The sequence below is a fragment of the Prionailurus bengalensis genome, chromosome A2 (assembly GCF_016509475.1).
Source record: "Prionailurus bengalensis isolate Pbe53 chromosome A2, Fcat_Pben_1.1_paternal_pri, whole genome shotgun sequence".
NCBI lineage: Eukaryota > Metazoa > Chordata > Mammalia > Carnivora > Felidae > Prionailurus > Prionailurus bengalensis.
The window spans coordinates 100,565,717-100,580,408 of NC_057348.1; the positions used below are offsets into that span (position 1 = coordinate 100,565,717).

Sequence of the window (14,692 nt, forward strand, 5' to 3'; positions counted from 1 at the left end):
GATTTCTCTCTTCTCTTCAACCTTGTATTAATTAACTGTAAAATGGGACAAGAAGTTGAAACAATCCTTCTCCAGACTGAGGGAAACAAAAGAATTTTCACCAATGTTAAAGCCTCAATTTTCCCTGGAGGCTTGTGATTTTGAAGGGGACTCTTTAGTGACTAAAGCAATTTCTATTTATATGGTAGAGGCCTTACTTTAAGGAAGTCTATGGACTTTAATCAATTGTAAAGGGGGGAAAGAAGAGACAGGAAGAAGGGTCAGAGTCAAATCAGCCCCCCAAAAGATAAGCCCAGGCTCAAAATCATAACAAAGAAAACCTGTCTCAAAATCAGTTGATTGTGAGAGTTTATGATGTTTTGGCATTTAAGTGGCTTGTATCTAACGGTATCTTCCTTCAGTTCATTCTTGTAATAAGTCAATCTGGCAGAAAAATAAACTTGCATTTTTCCCTTAAAATCAAAGTTTTACGTATTTTTCTATGCATATTAAATTTTCTGGAGCAGCCAGATAATTGCCATTCTTATTTTTCACATGTTCTTGGCCATGGAATTTCTCCATGTATAATATCAGACATAAAGGCTCTCCCAGATTTGAAGCTGTCTTCTTGATATCAAAGTTTGATTTAAGTACTAGAGAATATTCCGTTTCCTAATGTAGATTCAACATTTTCATTTCAAAGAATCTTTTCCCTACAACTTCTTGTGCTACATACATCCTTATCCGTGTGAATGGGTGGCAGCTTCCGTCACTCAGCAAAGGAATAACAAGCATTTACTATGTGGACAGTAATGAAGTAAATATAGAAAAGTTTAGGACATAGTCCCTAAACCCAAAGGACTAGTTTAAGAGGTAAAACACACCATTAAAATAATAATAACATAAGGCTTTAAGTTCCCTTTTTCTATTCATTCCCTGCCCCATTTATATTTGTTTGGTTCTAAAATGGATCAGAAGGCTTTTAAATATTATGTTATGCTATATTATTTTAATTATATTATATTATACTGTATTATATTATATTCATAGTATATATTATTATATTATATTATATATATTATATTATATAATATTATATATTATGTATCACTTTTCTGTATTTTGATCTAAAATAAATAAGAGCACAGGTTGGTGAGAAGGTTTCCTCTAACTAGGGGCAAGGAATTGGTTCCATTGTTAACTTGAAATGTGTATATCAGGAAAATCAATAGAAGAGCAACTATCTTACCCTGAAACCCATGAGTTTCCTTTAGCCTTGGTCAAGTACCCATAGCAACTGAGCAATTTCTCTATATTGCTTTTTTTAGGGAAGTTACAGGGATCTGAAGGTTATAAAGGAATCTCTTTCCTTTCCTCATGACAGCTCAGTAGCAACATATCTTCACATTTTAGTTGCGTGAATTTACTTTTCAGGAGCTCAGCACCTCCACATAGGCCTCCAGACCAGCATTGGCCTACAATTAATGTTTATCCCTTTCATACTTCTCCTTCCCCTTTCCTACAAAGTTTCCTGAGGTGGTAAAGAAAGTGGTCCTGATTGTAACATAGCATTGCTGGGTAAGAGAACAGGAAGAGAAGAATCATTGAGAATACTCACAATGATTTTCTGGAAATTCACCAAGGCAACATAGCTCTAGTAAGCCTCCAGGCTTGATTCCTTTTCTGCCATTATTTCTACCACAACCTTCACCAATAAGCACAAATACACAGAGAAAGGTTGAATGGCCTCAGTACTACTTGTTATTTCTCAATTTCACTTTCTTTGACCATCAGAGACATATACAAAGAAGATTGAGTTAAAGTGGATAGCCCTGGAGGTGGTCTGTTTCACATGACTTTCATATGAGTGTAAGCATGTGTAGGGGCATTGAGGAGGCTGGGTAAAACACTTCAGTCTTTCTCACAAATTAAGGATGCTAGGAGCACCTGGGTGGCCCAGTTGGTTAAGCATCTGACTTTGGCTCAGGTCAGGATCTCGAGCCCTACACCATGATGGCTCAGAACCTGGAGCCTGTTTTGGATTCTGTCTCTCCCTCTCTTTCTGTCCCTCCCCTGCCTGCACTCTGTCTTTCTCTCTCTCTCTCAAAAATAAATAAACATTAAAAAAATTAAAAAAAAAAGAAATTAAGGATGTCTGTGCTATGGCCCTCAACATCAAAGGAAGCCAATGTTTAATAAAACCTAGCATTTCTAAGCACTGCCCTGACACTTTATATACATTATGTCACTTAATCTTCTAACAATTTTAGGAAATGGGTATTTTTCCCTATTTTATGATTTGGGATATAATCGCTACTTTTTAATCAATTTTTCAGTATGCATAGAATCACAGAAAAAAAACATGGCTTTTTTCATTCGGTCTAGTTGAATTCTGGCTCTATAATTTACTAACAGTTTGAGCTTTTGCAAGATCTCCATATGCAAAATGAGGATAATTATATCTACCTTGCAGAGTTGTTGAGAGGATTCAAGATATTATCTATAAAACATCTAAGTCATAACTAATTATATGATCACTATTTAATATGTGTAGATTCAATTGTTATTCATCAGACTTTCACTGAGTACCACCCTCATACTGAGTACCCAGTTACATAATTATAGACATAAATCAGATCACACCTGTACTTTGCAGACACTTACAATCTGGCTGGAGAGGCACATGAATATAAAAGAAAATATAAGCATGTGAATTAGCTATAATAAAGATATTAACAGAGGATGACAGACTCTGTGACACAAGTGTTTAATTCTGCCTTAAAGAATGAGAAAAGTTTCAAATAGTAGAGGAGATATTTTCTCTGAACCCAAAAAAAGTAGGAATCATATCTAATCTGGTATAAAAGAAGAGGAACAAAAGTTAAGGAAAAGGAAAGTGTTTGAGGCATAAAATGATGTGAAATGTTCTGGGGACAATAAACAGCTCTGTGGGCTCAAACGGACAGAAATAAGGCAACAATAGGGGCGCCTGGGTGGCGCAGTCGGTTAAGCGTCCGACTTCAGCCAGGTCACGATCTCGCGGTCCAGGAGTTCGAGCCCCGCGTCGGGCTCTGGGCTGATGGCTCAGAGCCTGGAGCCTGTTTCCGATTCTGTGTCTCCCTCTCTCTCTGCCCCTCTCCCGTTCATGCTCTGTCTCTCTCTGTCCCAAAAATAAATAAATGTTAAGAAATAAGGCAACAATAGGGTCACTGTCTAGAGTAGAGCCATCCACTAGAAATATACAATGGGCCCCATATGTAATTTTATTTATTTTTTCACATATGTAATTTTAAATTTTCTAGTAGTCACCTTAAAAAATTAATAATAACAGCAGCACCTGTGTGGCTCAGCCAATTAAGCATCCTACTCTTGATTTCAGCTCAGGTCATGATTTCATGGTTCGTGAGATCAAACCCTGCATCAGACTCCATGCTGGGCATGGAGCCTGCTTAGGATTCTCTCCTCTCTCTCCCTCTCTCTGCCCCTCCCCCAGTCGCATGCATGCACATGCTCTCTCTCTCTCTCAAAATAAATGAATAAACTTTTTAAAAAAATTAATAACATAGTTTAGTTAATTCGATATATCTAAAATATCATTTCAGTATGTGATCAACATAAAAACCTTATCAATGATTTTATTTATTATTTTTAATACATGTCTTTGAAATCCTATGTATATTTAACAATTATAGCACATCTCCATTTAGACTAGCCATATTTCAAGGGCTCAATGGCCACATGTGACTACTGTATTGAACAGGGTGGGTTTAGTGACTAAGCAGGCCAGAAGCTTAGGTCAGAACCATGGAGAGTACCAACATACAAGTTGGATGGGAATGGAAGAACATAGAAATGTCTTGTGGGGAGTTGAGGAAGGCAGTCTGAGAAAAAGAAATGGGAACTCACAAACGCAGTGTGATAGAAGTCAGGAAAGGGAATTTCAAAAGAAACCCATCATTTCCAAAGACAAACTCATACTCTTCCCCTCACGGAACCTGATCACCTTCCAGCATTCTCTATCTGGGAAGAGCACCACAATCCCTCCATGAGTCAAGCCAAACAAGGAGTCATTCTTGACATCTCTCACTCTTTTACCTACCACGTGTAATGTATTGCCAACTCTTTTCAATATGTCCTCTAAATCTCTCTCAAATCTATCTACCATTTTTAATCCCCTACCATGCCTCTGTAGTCTACTTCAAATTAATCTCACCTCTTGCACAGATTACAAAAAAGTCTTTAGTACCCTACACACATACATTGCTGCGCATTTTAATTTATTCCCCTCCACCCCCACCATTACTGCCAGTCCAATCTTTTGATTTTTAATGTGAATGAAACCATTCAAGGCCTTTCCCTTTGCTCTTAGTGGAAAAACAAAGCTCCTTACAAGGCTTGCGAGCCCCTGCATGGTGTTGTCCCACAGTCTTTTCATTCCCATCTGTAACTAGTTGCTTCTTCACTCACCACCCTGGCAGCATTGGCCTTTGATCCGTTGCTTGTCCTTCCTTGCCAGGCCCCCTTCTGCCACGGGATCTTAGCATGTGCTACTCAGTCTATCTAGGATGTTCTTACCTCCCTTCTTCCCTATTTAATCCTTATTCATCCTTCAAATCTTATTTTAAGCAGCACAGCTTCAGAGAAGGCTTCTCTGATCAGGTGAAATCCCTATTCTAGCGGCACTGATTGCACCATTTTCTTCTTTTTCTGCGTATTCATTATAATTATAATGTTGCATTTAGTTAACATCTATCCCTAGACTGTGGGGAGGATGTCATGTGAGTTTGCTCAGTTTTGCATTGTCAATGGTTAACTAATGGATAACATTCACTCAACCATCCATGCAGCAGACATTTACTGAGCAGCAACTTGGAAGCAGGTGCTGTGCTAGCTGCTGGAGGTGACCAAAACAGGAAACCAAACAGGTCTGGGCTGGGGAAGCTGGAAATCTAGAAATGCTCCCTTGGGGTTCCCTCTGGTTTACTTAGGTTTCAACCAAGAGCAACTGTACATAAATTACAAAGTGATTTAAAGTACCTATTACACAGTTTCTCCTGAAAACTTATGCAGACACAATTAAACTTTTTTTTTTTTTTTCAGTCGAAGTCACAATGAAATCCCAATAGACAGACTAAGGTTACACTGTATGGGAAGCTCAGCTAAAGAAACCCAACATGCCTTATTCCTGGCACCAGTTCTAACCAGAGTCAACATCTTCCTTGCCCTAAGATAATAAATAATGAAATGTTGTTCAAAATTCTGAATTTTGGGGGGACAGAAATTTACCTTTTCTTGAATAATTCAGTTATGAACAATTTAATCATACTTTAGGATCTTAACATGAGAACAACATTTTAGCAACTTCTTTTTTTATCATTTCCCAAATATGTGTAGCACCAACTTTAATATTTTAAGTCTTATGACAAATATTCTCATACTTTCCTAATGGAGGAAAATGATGCAGAATGGTTCAAGTACAGCCAAGATACAGTCTTATCTGAAACTCAGCACAGTGATGACTGCATACAAAGATTTGGGAGAAAAGCAAAAAAAGGTCCTTTTTTGGGGAGAAAGAAAGAAAAGCAGGTGTTAGGAGGCAGAAAACTAACATTTATCAAATACTTGATAACTCAAGCTCTATTTTTAATACCTAATTTCTCTTATTTCAGAGAAGTGTTATAAGTGGTTTATTTTTAGAAAACATTTTAGGCCAGACTTGTTCTACATTAATAAGAGAGAGTTTTTAAAATACTTAACTGCTTAATTATTGTCAACACATATGGCACTTACTATGATTAAATCATATAGTCTTTAAAACGACTCTTTAGAGGTAGGTGCTATTATTAACCCATGACATGAATGAGAAAACTGAGGCATGGGGAGGATAAGTACTTGCCAAAATAATGGAGCTAATACAAAATAGGGCTTTGTTTGAACCCCAGAAGTCTGGTTTTAGAGCCAGTGCAAGACTGCCTCTTGAGACTTTTCGATTCTTTTCTTGAATTATTTCAAAAATCACTTGATTGCAGACTAAATTCATATCTTTGTTACAGGATGAAAAACACAAAAGTCAGATAGCTACAGTCTACCCATTGTGGAAGATCCATCATATGAAGACAGAGGATCTCTAAAATAAAATGCGAACCATGAGAAAATATACTTTTACAAGCCAATTCACATTTCATTTCAGACATTTAAGTCTACCTGGGTCAGTGTTGTCACTAAGTGAGTGGTAAAGGTAACATAAATTATAATTGGCAGTCGTGTAATCACACAGTGTAGGTCTACATATAAATCAGTTATTAACCAACTGCACTGAGTTAGAAACCATGATTATTTGAAATCTCCAACTGTAATCTTTTTTGAATATCATCTAGTTGGATAAGAGAAAAGACCACAGTCCCCATATTCCACTTATTCATGCTTTTCAAAAAAGAAAAAAAAACATAATAACAAAAAAGTGGTGAAAATGTAATGAAAACTGTACCAGATTTTAGTAATTCAACTCATTTTCTTGATTGCTATTAGGTTAAACCGCATGAAATTGATAATATTCAACCATGGTTAACCTACAAAAATGACATTCATATGATTCAATCTAATAGGAAAGTCATACTTCATCATATATAATAAAATATAAAGAATTGTGTATCATTGTCCCTAAGAGGAAAGTCTGCTCAGCGGCCCATCAGGATAGCTTTAAAGAATCCCAGCTCTGGTGGACACTCTTTGGACTCTCCCAACACAAAATGACTCACTGGAAAATATTCACTGTGATCCCTACCCATGAATCTGAGAACAAGGACATTAGTTTATTAGAGAAGATGGGTTCATATGATCATATGATATGTTTCTTTAAAAACTTACACTTGGAGACTAGGTGTAGGAGAAATAAGGAGAGTTATTATTTGAAAGGTACAAAGTTTGTGTTATGATGATGAAAAAGCTTTGGGCATGGGTGGTGGTGATGATTACACAACATTGTGAATGTATTTAGTACCGCCGAATTGTACACTCACAGATGGTTAAAATGATAAATATTATGCATATTTTATCACAATAAAAAAGGCTTACCCTTGGAATAAACTTTATACTCCCTGTTGCAAAGCTATTGCAACTTTCTTGGATTCGGGACAATCGTGTGATTGTTTTTTTTAATTCTGACATCCCTCAGAAGACACTGCAGTACCTGATTCTGTTCCACATTAGTGCCCAGCTTGCCTGGGAATTGTGGGTTAGACTCAGCACCTTTATATTGGCAGCATTTTGGGTTTGGGTTTCTTGATCCATCAGAGTCTTTACCTTGACAGTTTCTGTGCACATGCATGCACATGCACACGTGCATGTGCACACACACACACATACACAGTATAGCCCTCCTGCTGAGAACCATATGCATCAGAGATTTGGGAATGAAAATCATCTGCTTGAAGCCATTGGCTGACATCCCATATGTTCTGGCAGCCTCTTCAAGTTGTCACTATCAGCTGTCTCATGTCAAATGAGTTAATAAGCTCATTTAGACTCCTGGTGGGCAGATGTGCATGTAGGTCAAAGCCCTTTTCGCAACAACAACTGCTGGATTACTAATGATTTTTTTCCCTTTAATTAGGCCCAGGACAGAAATAGCATTTAAACTTTGACCTCTCTGAAGAAAAAATATTCACATAGTTTGGCAGGTTGGTTCCAATTCTTCATTAAACAGATATTTTTACTTACAATTGTAAAGGGATTCTTCCCTTTACAGTGCTTTACAAGCATCACAACCTTGTTCAAAGTTGTTAGCCTGCCAGGGGCACCTGGGTGGCTCAGTCCGTTGAGCATCTGACTTCAGCTCAGGTCATGATCTCTTGGTTTGTGAGTTTGAGCCCTGTGTCAGGCTCTGTCCTGACAGCTCAGAGACTGGAGTCTGCTTTGGATTCTGTGTCTCCCTCTCTCTCCAACCCTCATTCTCTCACACTCTGTCTCTCTCTCTCTCAAAAATAAATAAATATTTTTAAAAATTAATAATAAAAGTTGTTAGCTTTCCAGGAGAACGAGAAGGCCCATTATTGGTTTTGGACAATTGGGAAAGCTGACATGTTCAAGTACCCTGACTTAAAATGCTTTACATGAAGCAAAAAATGTAGTCATTCCGTTAAAAGAGCCATGAACTTAAAAAACTTTTCTGTTTGAGTAATTACTCCATACCAGGATTGTTGATGTCTGTGTATGTTTCACCTGATTTACGTCCTATAAAGTTTTAAGGAATTATATCCTATTTTAAATCATGATTTTTTACAGATGAAAGCAACATCATGATGTCAGAAGATTTTGTTAGGTTTTTAAATTGTGTGAGAGCTGAAATAAAAACTACATAAATGCTTGTTGGAGGAAGAAGTTTAAAATTCTTCATAGTTGTTCATACCTGTGGTGTTGAACTACTCCCGAACCATAAGTGAAATATTAGTTATGTTCAGTAGGTTGGCCTACAAAGCTAACATTGAGTTGAGTAAAATATTTAAATAATGAACAAAACAAGAAAGTATTTTTAAATCTACTAAATCTTCATTAATGATATTTCGGTTCCTGCAAAAATAGTTATAGAAAACATGAGACTTTAAGTTGTATATTTGAAACTGAAAAAAAAAAATTAAGTCCCAAGTCTTCTTGCCTCTCTTAGAAAAAAGTGGAAGTATACGAACACATTAGATTATTTAACACACAAGAAGCTTTTCATGGGTTATGTCAACACTGTTCTGTTTCCCTTTATTATCCCAATATCTTGGAAGAATGGTCAGAATTCCTGGCTTTTGTACTCTTCTCCTTTGTCACCTCCCCAATATCTCTATTGAAACTGCTCCCTTAAAGATTTCCAAAAACCTCAAAGTTGACAAACTAAATAACTCTGTTGGGCTCCTGCCTGTTTCACTTGTCTGCAGTTTAATACTGTTGACAACTCATTCCATTTAAATACTCATTCATCCATTCATTTAACAAATACTTCTTTGTTACATATAACTTTTTCTTTCATGTGATAGTGGTGCCCCTGACCCATTGTCACTACATCTTCTGCTTCGGGTTTTTTTTTAAAGTGATGGACCTGCACACATTTGTCTAATTCTCCTGCCAGTGGTTCATATCTGAAAGAAGTCTAGCAATGTTTAAAGGTATAATGCATGGAAGCTAAAAGGAACTACTAGATACCAAAAATATCTGCATGTACATTCCTGGTAGCTATTGCAAAGGTTGACATCCAGCCCTCTTTTCAAAATTGAACTCCTTTTGGGGGCTCCTGAGTGGCTCAGTCAATTAAATGCCTGACTCTTGGTTTAGGCTCAGGTCACGATCTCACAGTTCATGGGTTTGAGTCCATGTCAGGCTCTTCACTGACAGAGTGGTGCCTGCTTGGGTTTCTCTCCCTCTCCCTCTCTCTCTCTCTGCCCCTGCCCCACTTGCTCTCTCTCTCTCTCTCTCTCTTTCTCTCAAGTAAATAAACTTTAAAAACTAATTTGAAAAATTAAAAAAAAATTAAATCAACTTCTTTTCATTGAGCATTTTGAGGAAAACAGGATGTTGTGTAAAGATGTTTACTAGGTTTACAGTTTCAATTTTAGGATTTGTACATTTGACTCTTATTTACTTCTTCAAAAGATTACCAGCTACTTGAAAAACATGTACTGTCCTTGGAAGCGTCAAAAAAATGAGGTGAAACCTTAACAGAGTTGGATAAGGAAGAGAAGTGTGTCCAAGAATCATGGTCTGGTGCAGAACCATGGAATGATCTAAGTGTTTGATCTGCCCTCAGTCCTCTTGAAACATAGGTTCCCTTTATTCGTTGATATGAGCTTCTTTGTTTATTTTGAATGGATGGATGAATGTTTGATTCACTGGGGATTATTTACACTCCCCATATCTATTTATTAAACTGGAAAAGACTGGTACTATTTCTCTGTGGGTTTTCATAACATCTCAGAAGTAAAAGTGGGTTAAGACAAAGTCTCGTATATAAAAGGACTTTGTGTTTCCTACACTTGAGTGTAGCACAAGAGGAAAAATCTTAGTGGAGAAAAACCCTGCAAGAAATAGATGAATGTCCTAGAGTAAAACAATGGAAGAGGTTAGGAGAAGGGAGATAATTCATCCATTAAGATAAATTAGTATATAATATAATCTCATGGTATTTTTCATTGTTTGAGGATTAATGTGTGGTACTTTGATGTGGGAAAGTACATCAAGGATATTTCCTAGTGCTCTTTTGGCCTTAGCACTGAAGCTCTAGGACTAGGATATGTCAGCTTGTCACAAGCTATTTTCTGTTCATGCCACAGTGGGCAGTCATTCCTCCCAGGAGCACAAAGAGGGTCTTGGAAAGAGCCAATATACATGAAACTTGAGAAGGAAATACGCTTCAAAAATAACATCAGAAAGACATCAAGAAATGGCAAAAATTACCTAATATGGGTTTGACACACCCAGCATTCTACTGTGTTTATTTGTATAAAACTGATTTTGTAATTTGTTCTCTGTGAATTGAAAGGCCTGCCAATCTTGAGCCATTTTTTTTCTAGTTATTAGAGGGCCCATTCTATGGACAGAAGGGATTGCAATCTAAGCCATCACAATAGCCATTTGATGTTGGTGTAGAGCTCTTGGGTACTCAATTTTTTACTCAGAAAAAGCACAGCACTCTCTCCGGAGCATAGCTCTCTCCAGAAAATAGCATTTTCCATTTGGTCCTAGGGATAAGGCTTCTCAGGCGCTTGTGTGATTATAATACTGATTTTGGAGACTGACAGGATGTTGTTCTTCTGAATGCCATTGCATGACCTCCATATATGGGGGAGGCTGAGGTGGCCTCAGAGCCACAGCTTCATTCTGAGAAACATCTGTTTTGTTTCAAAGCAACAAGAATAGGAGCTACTTTACATGTGGAAATATTAATGACAGAAATGATTCATGAAACTGGGCCAGAATCACGTTTTTCCTTGATTTATCACATGCTATTTTTTCCTTCTGTTCTTTGACCACCTTGCTGCAAACCACTTGATGAAGAACATCAACTACTAGAGCAATAAAATGGGACTATAGCTCATGACAGAGACCATTCATAAATTCAAAGATATATAGAGGCCCCATCTAGAAATCCATATGTAATCTTTGCAAATGTTACAAATCTGAGGGTTTTTATTTTAAGGTCCCCTAAGAGACAAAATATTTGAAAATGCACATCCCTGGTTTCTTTTTCCCATGTGATTACCTTCCTTCTCTTCCTGTATTTTCAGATGAACATTATAATCAAATGGAAATACACCTCTCAGCAAACAGACTGGTGTTTCCAACCAGAGTACATGAGAAGAGGGACAGATGCAATTTCCATACTGTCCAAACAAATGCATTTATTTCAGGTCAACTATTGAGGAAATTCAGCAATGTTCCTAAGGAGACAAATACAATATGTTGGTTCAGAGCATACTGGCTGGGTTTGAATCCTGGCTCTGTCCCTTATTAGCTATGTAGATGTGGACCCATTACTAAACTCTCTGTGCCTGAGTAGCCTAATCTGTACCATGGGGTAAGACTAGATCATGCCTCAAAGGGTGGTATTATGTTACATGAATAATTAGAACTATATATCTGTTGGGGTGGCTGGTGGCTCAGTCAGTTAAGTGTCCAACTCTTGGCTTTGGCTCAGGTCATGATCTCACAGTTCATGAGTTCAAGTCCCACACTGGGCTCTGTACTCACAGTGTGGATCCTGCTTGGTATTCTCTCTCTCTCTCTCTCTCTCTCTCTCTCTCTCTCTCTCTCCCCCACACACACGTGTTCTCTCTCTCAAAATAAATAAAGAACTATATATCTGTATGTAGTAAATATACACTAAGTGTTATTGATTATTTTTTTTAAACGTTTGTTTATTTTTGAGAGAGAGAGCACAAGTGGGAGAGGGGCAGAGAGCAAGGGAGATGCAAAATCTGAAGTAGGCTCCAGGCTCTGAGCTGTCAACACAGAGCCTGACAACGGGGCTCAAACTCACAGACCACGAGATCATGACCTGAGCTGAAGTCAGACGCTCAATCAACTGAGCCACCCAGGCACCCCTGTTATTGATTATTATAGAAGTTTCAAAATAAATAATCCTCCCAGTGCCCATTAGAAAATACAGAATTACTGGATTTTAGAGTTTTTCTGCACAAATTGCAATAGCAATTTCTTAAAAACATTTTGTGATAAAATGGTAATAGATGAAAAGAAGTGTCATTATAAACATAACATTATTTCCAGACTGAGGAAAATATAGTATATTAAGTCTTTAAGATTTAGAAGTACATTCTGAGACACAAGATGAAATTATTCCCTGAAACCTGACTTTTAAGATAATACACAAATAAATGTATAAAATTTTTAAAAATTTAATGATCAATGCAACATGCATCTCTACTTGACAGATCCAAAGAGAAGTAGAAATTAGTAATAGTCTTGAAGAAAGAGTTAAGAGACTCTTAAGAGTTAAGAGTTAAGAGACCACTAAATATGTGACCATAAACCACAAGGAAAAAGAAAAACTCACTACTACCTCACTTGCTCCTAGCAATCCAGAACATTCTCTAGAAATTGACATCTTTTCAATTGGCAATGAACTTCGTGTATTCACCTGGCAGTGAATTTTGTGACTAAATCCCAGTGGTAATTTTATGTCACGTATCCTTTACCACAATTTAAAATAATTTTTTTTTAAGAGAGGACCTTGGAAAACTCATGAAGTCCTCAAATACTTTTGGAAAAACTACTCCTTTTATGATGATGTGAAAGTCAAGCATGAAGTGTTATTACATCAGAGCATTACAAGCTCCCCTAAACACTCAACTGTATTTATTCTTTCTGAGAATTAATGCACTGGTGAAATTAAAAGCTATATTCTGTTTAAATAAATTTATGAGACATAAAGAGAAGTGAGCAAATGATGACACCTTTTTAGGGACTGCCACTAAGCATCTCCCAAAAGTACATGCACTGTCCTCAGTCCTGCATGGGCACTCCCCAGAGCTGATGAGTCTGGCTGTGTCTCTGCCTCAGGCAAGCCATTTGATATCTGGACTTCACTTCTCATTTTCCAGAATGAAAACCTTGGGCTAGTATGATCTCCTAATATACCTGGTGGCTCAAACGTTCTGTAATTCTATCACTGTTGCAGACTCCAGCACTGATACCTGATTTGAAGCCTCTTTTTCCCAAGCATGAAAATGATCATCTTAGGTAACCAAAGAATCCTAGAAATAAGTGTGGACTGTCAAAATGTTTTTTATTCTTGCTGCAGGATTTTATCTACTGCCAAAGCAATTTTATAAAAACTTCTACTCAGTATTCAAGAGATACATTTCTTTTCCCCAGAGAGAATTAATCATAGGCAAGGACTGGAAAAGGCAGTTTCCCCAGATGAAGCTTAAGCACACTCCCGCTGAGAAACTCATTCTATTTTAATTTGCCAATTAAAAGTGGCCTGGGAAATCACACATTGTTGTTATCTCATTAAAAATACTATACTTGTCACTCTCTTTGCTCTCTCTGGAAAAAGAACACTCAAGTAGCCCAGCTGCTCCCCACAGCTTAAATTTGATAGTACCCTTAAAAGATTGGCTTTATCTAGGGTCCATTGAGGATGGCACCTTCTGCTGTTATTACTGCCACGAATTCCACAGATCTCTAGTCACTGACACTATTTATTGGATATTTACTATATCCATGAAATTTACTAAGCATTGAGAAGTTTAAAAGGTACTAAAAAGCTTGTATTCAGCAAATTAATGGCCACTTTCATTGCAAAACAGAGCCTTGTATCAAGGTCTTTTAAAGATCCCAGCCGTAGCATCTTTTGGTTCTATTTGGCTCTTATTTGATCCCTCCCCATCTGTCTTGCTGATCCGTGGAATGCCATTACAAGCATGGTACTGATGGTTGAGATTACACCCCTGTAATAATTTTTAAAAGCTCAATCTTTGTTGGCATGACAGTCACAAATTTCCTACTCTTATAAACTATATATTGAGTTGAAATCATGTATGGGGAAATAGAATGATTTGAATTGGTTATTTGTTACTACTTCTCAGTTTCTAGTGAACCATAAAATGACTATAGGGCAGGAGACAGATGGAAATACTGCAAAGATTTTGAATAATGGCTTGTATTTAATAATGCCCCTCTGAATAATGTAATAATAAACGATAAAGTCATGCCACTGACTTCCTGCATGTACTTGAACATGATTCTGTGTATATACCTGCAGGTTATTATGCATTGCCAAAGATACATCCTCAAGGAGTCCATTGACTTCTGCTTAATAAAAACATAAATTACTATAGCTCACTGGGGGAAAGGCACTCTGCCTGTCTTTACTCAAAGGGTATGATTACCTTATTGCCTTGAAATCCCTTCGGGCCTGGATCCCCTGGAGGTCCACTAATGCCCTGCTCCGAGGTGAAAACCAACAATTAGTTCTATATATTAAAGGCCAACCAAGAAGGAATTATTCATTAAGGTCCCTAGAGATCCTGAATTTAGAAGTCAGACTAAATATCTCAGAGTTAAGTTAGGGTTAAATGTGACTGAGAAATGGAATGAGATAAAATTCCTCCTGTCAAATAGGCAGCTTCTAAAATAGTATACTTAAGCTGAGAACAAACATTTATTAATGAGGTGTTTGCTTTCTAAGCCTGTTTCCAACCTTATCCCTGTG

The 14,692-nt window shown here is 37.3% G+C and overlaps 1 protein-coding gene across 1 annotated transcript in view; it reads right to left on the reverse strand.

Moving 5' to 3' along the window:
* Nucleotides 1-14,692, reverse strand: part of COL28A1 (collagen type XXVIII alpha 1 chain) — a 176,473-nt gene that overhangs the window by 126,140 nt on the left and 35,641 nt on the right. Inside the window, exon 11 of the mRNA XM_043588947.1 lies at nucleotides 14,370-14,423. Coding sequence (XP_043444882.1) covers nucleotides 14,370-14,423 — 54 coding nt within the window. The remainder of the gene's footprint in view (nucleotides 1-14,369; nucleotides 14,424-14,692) is intronic.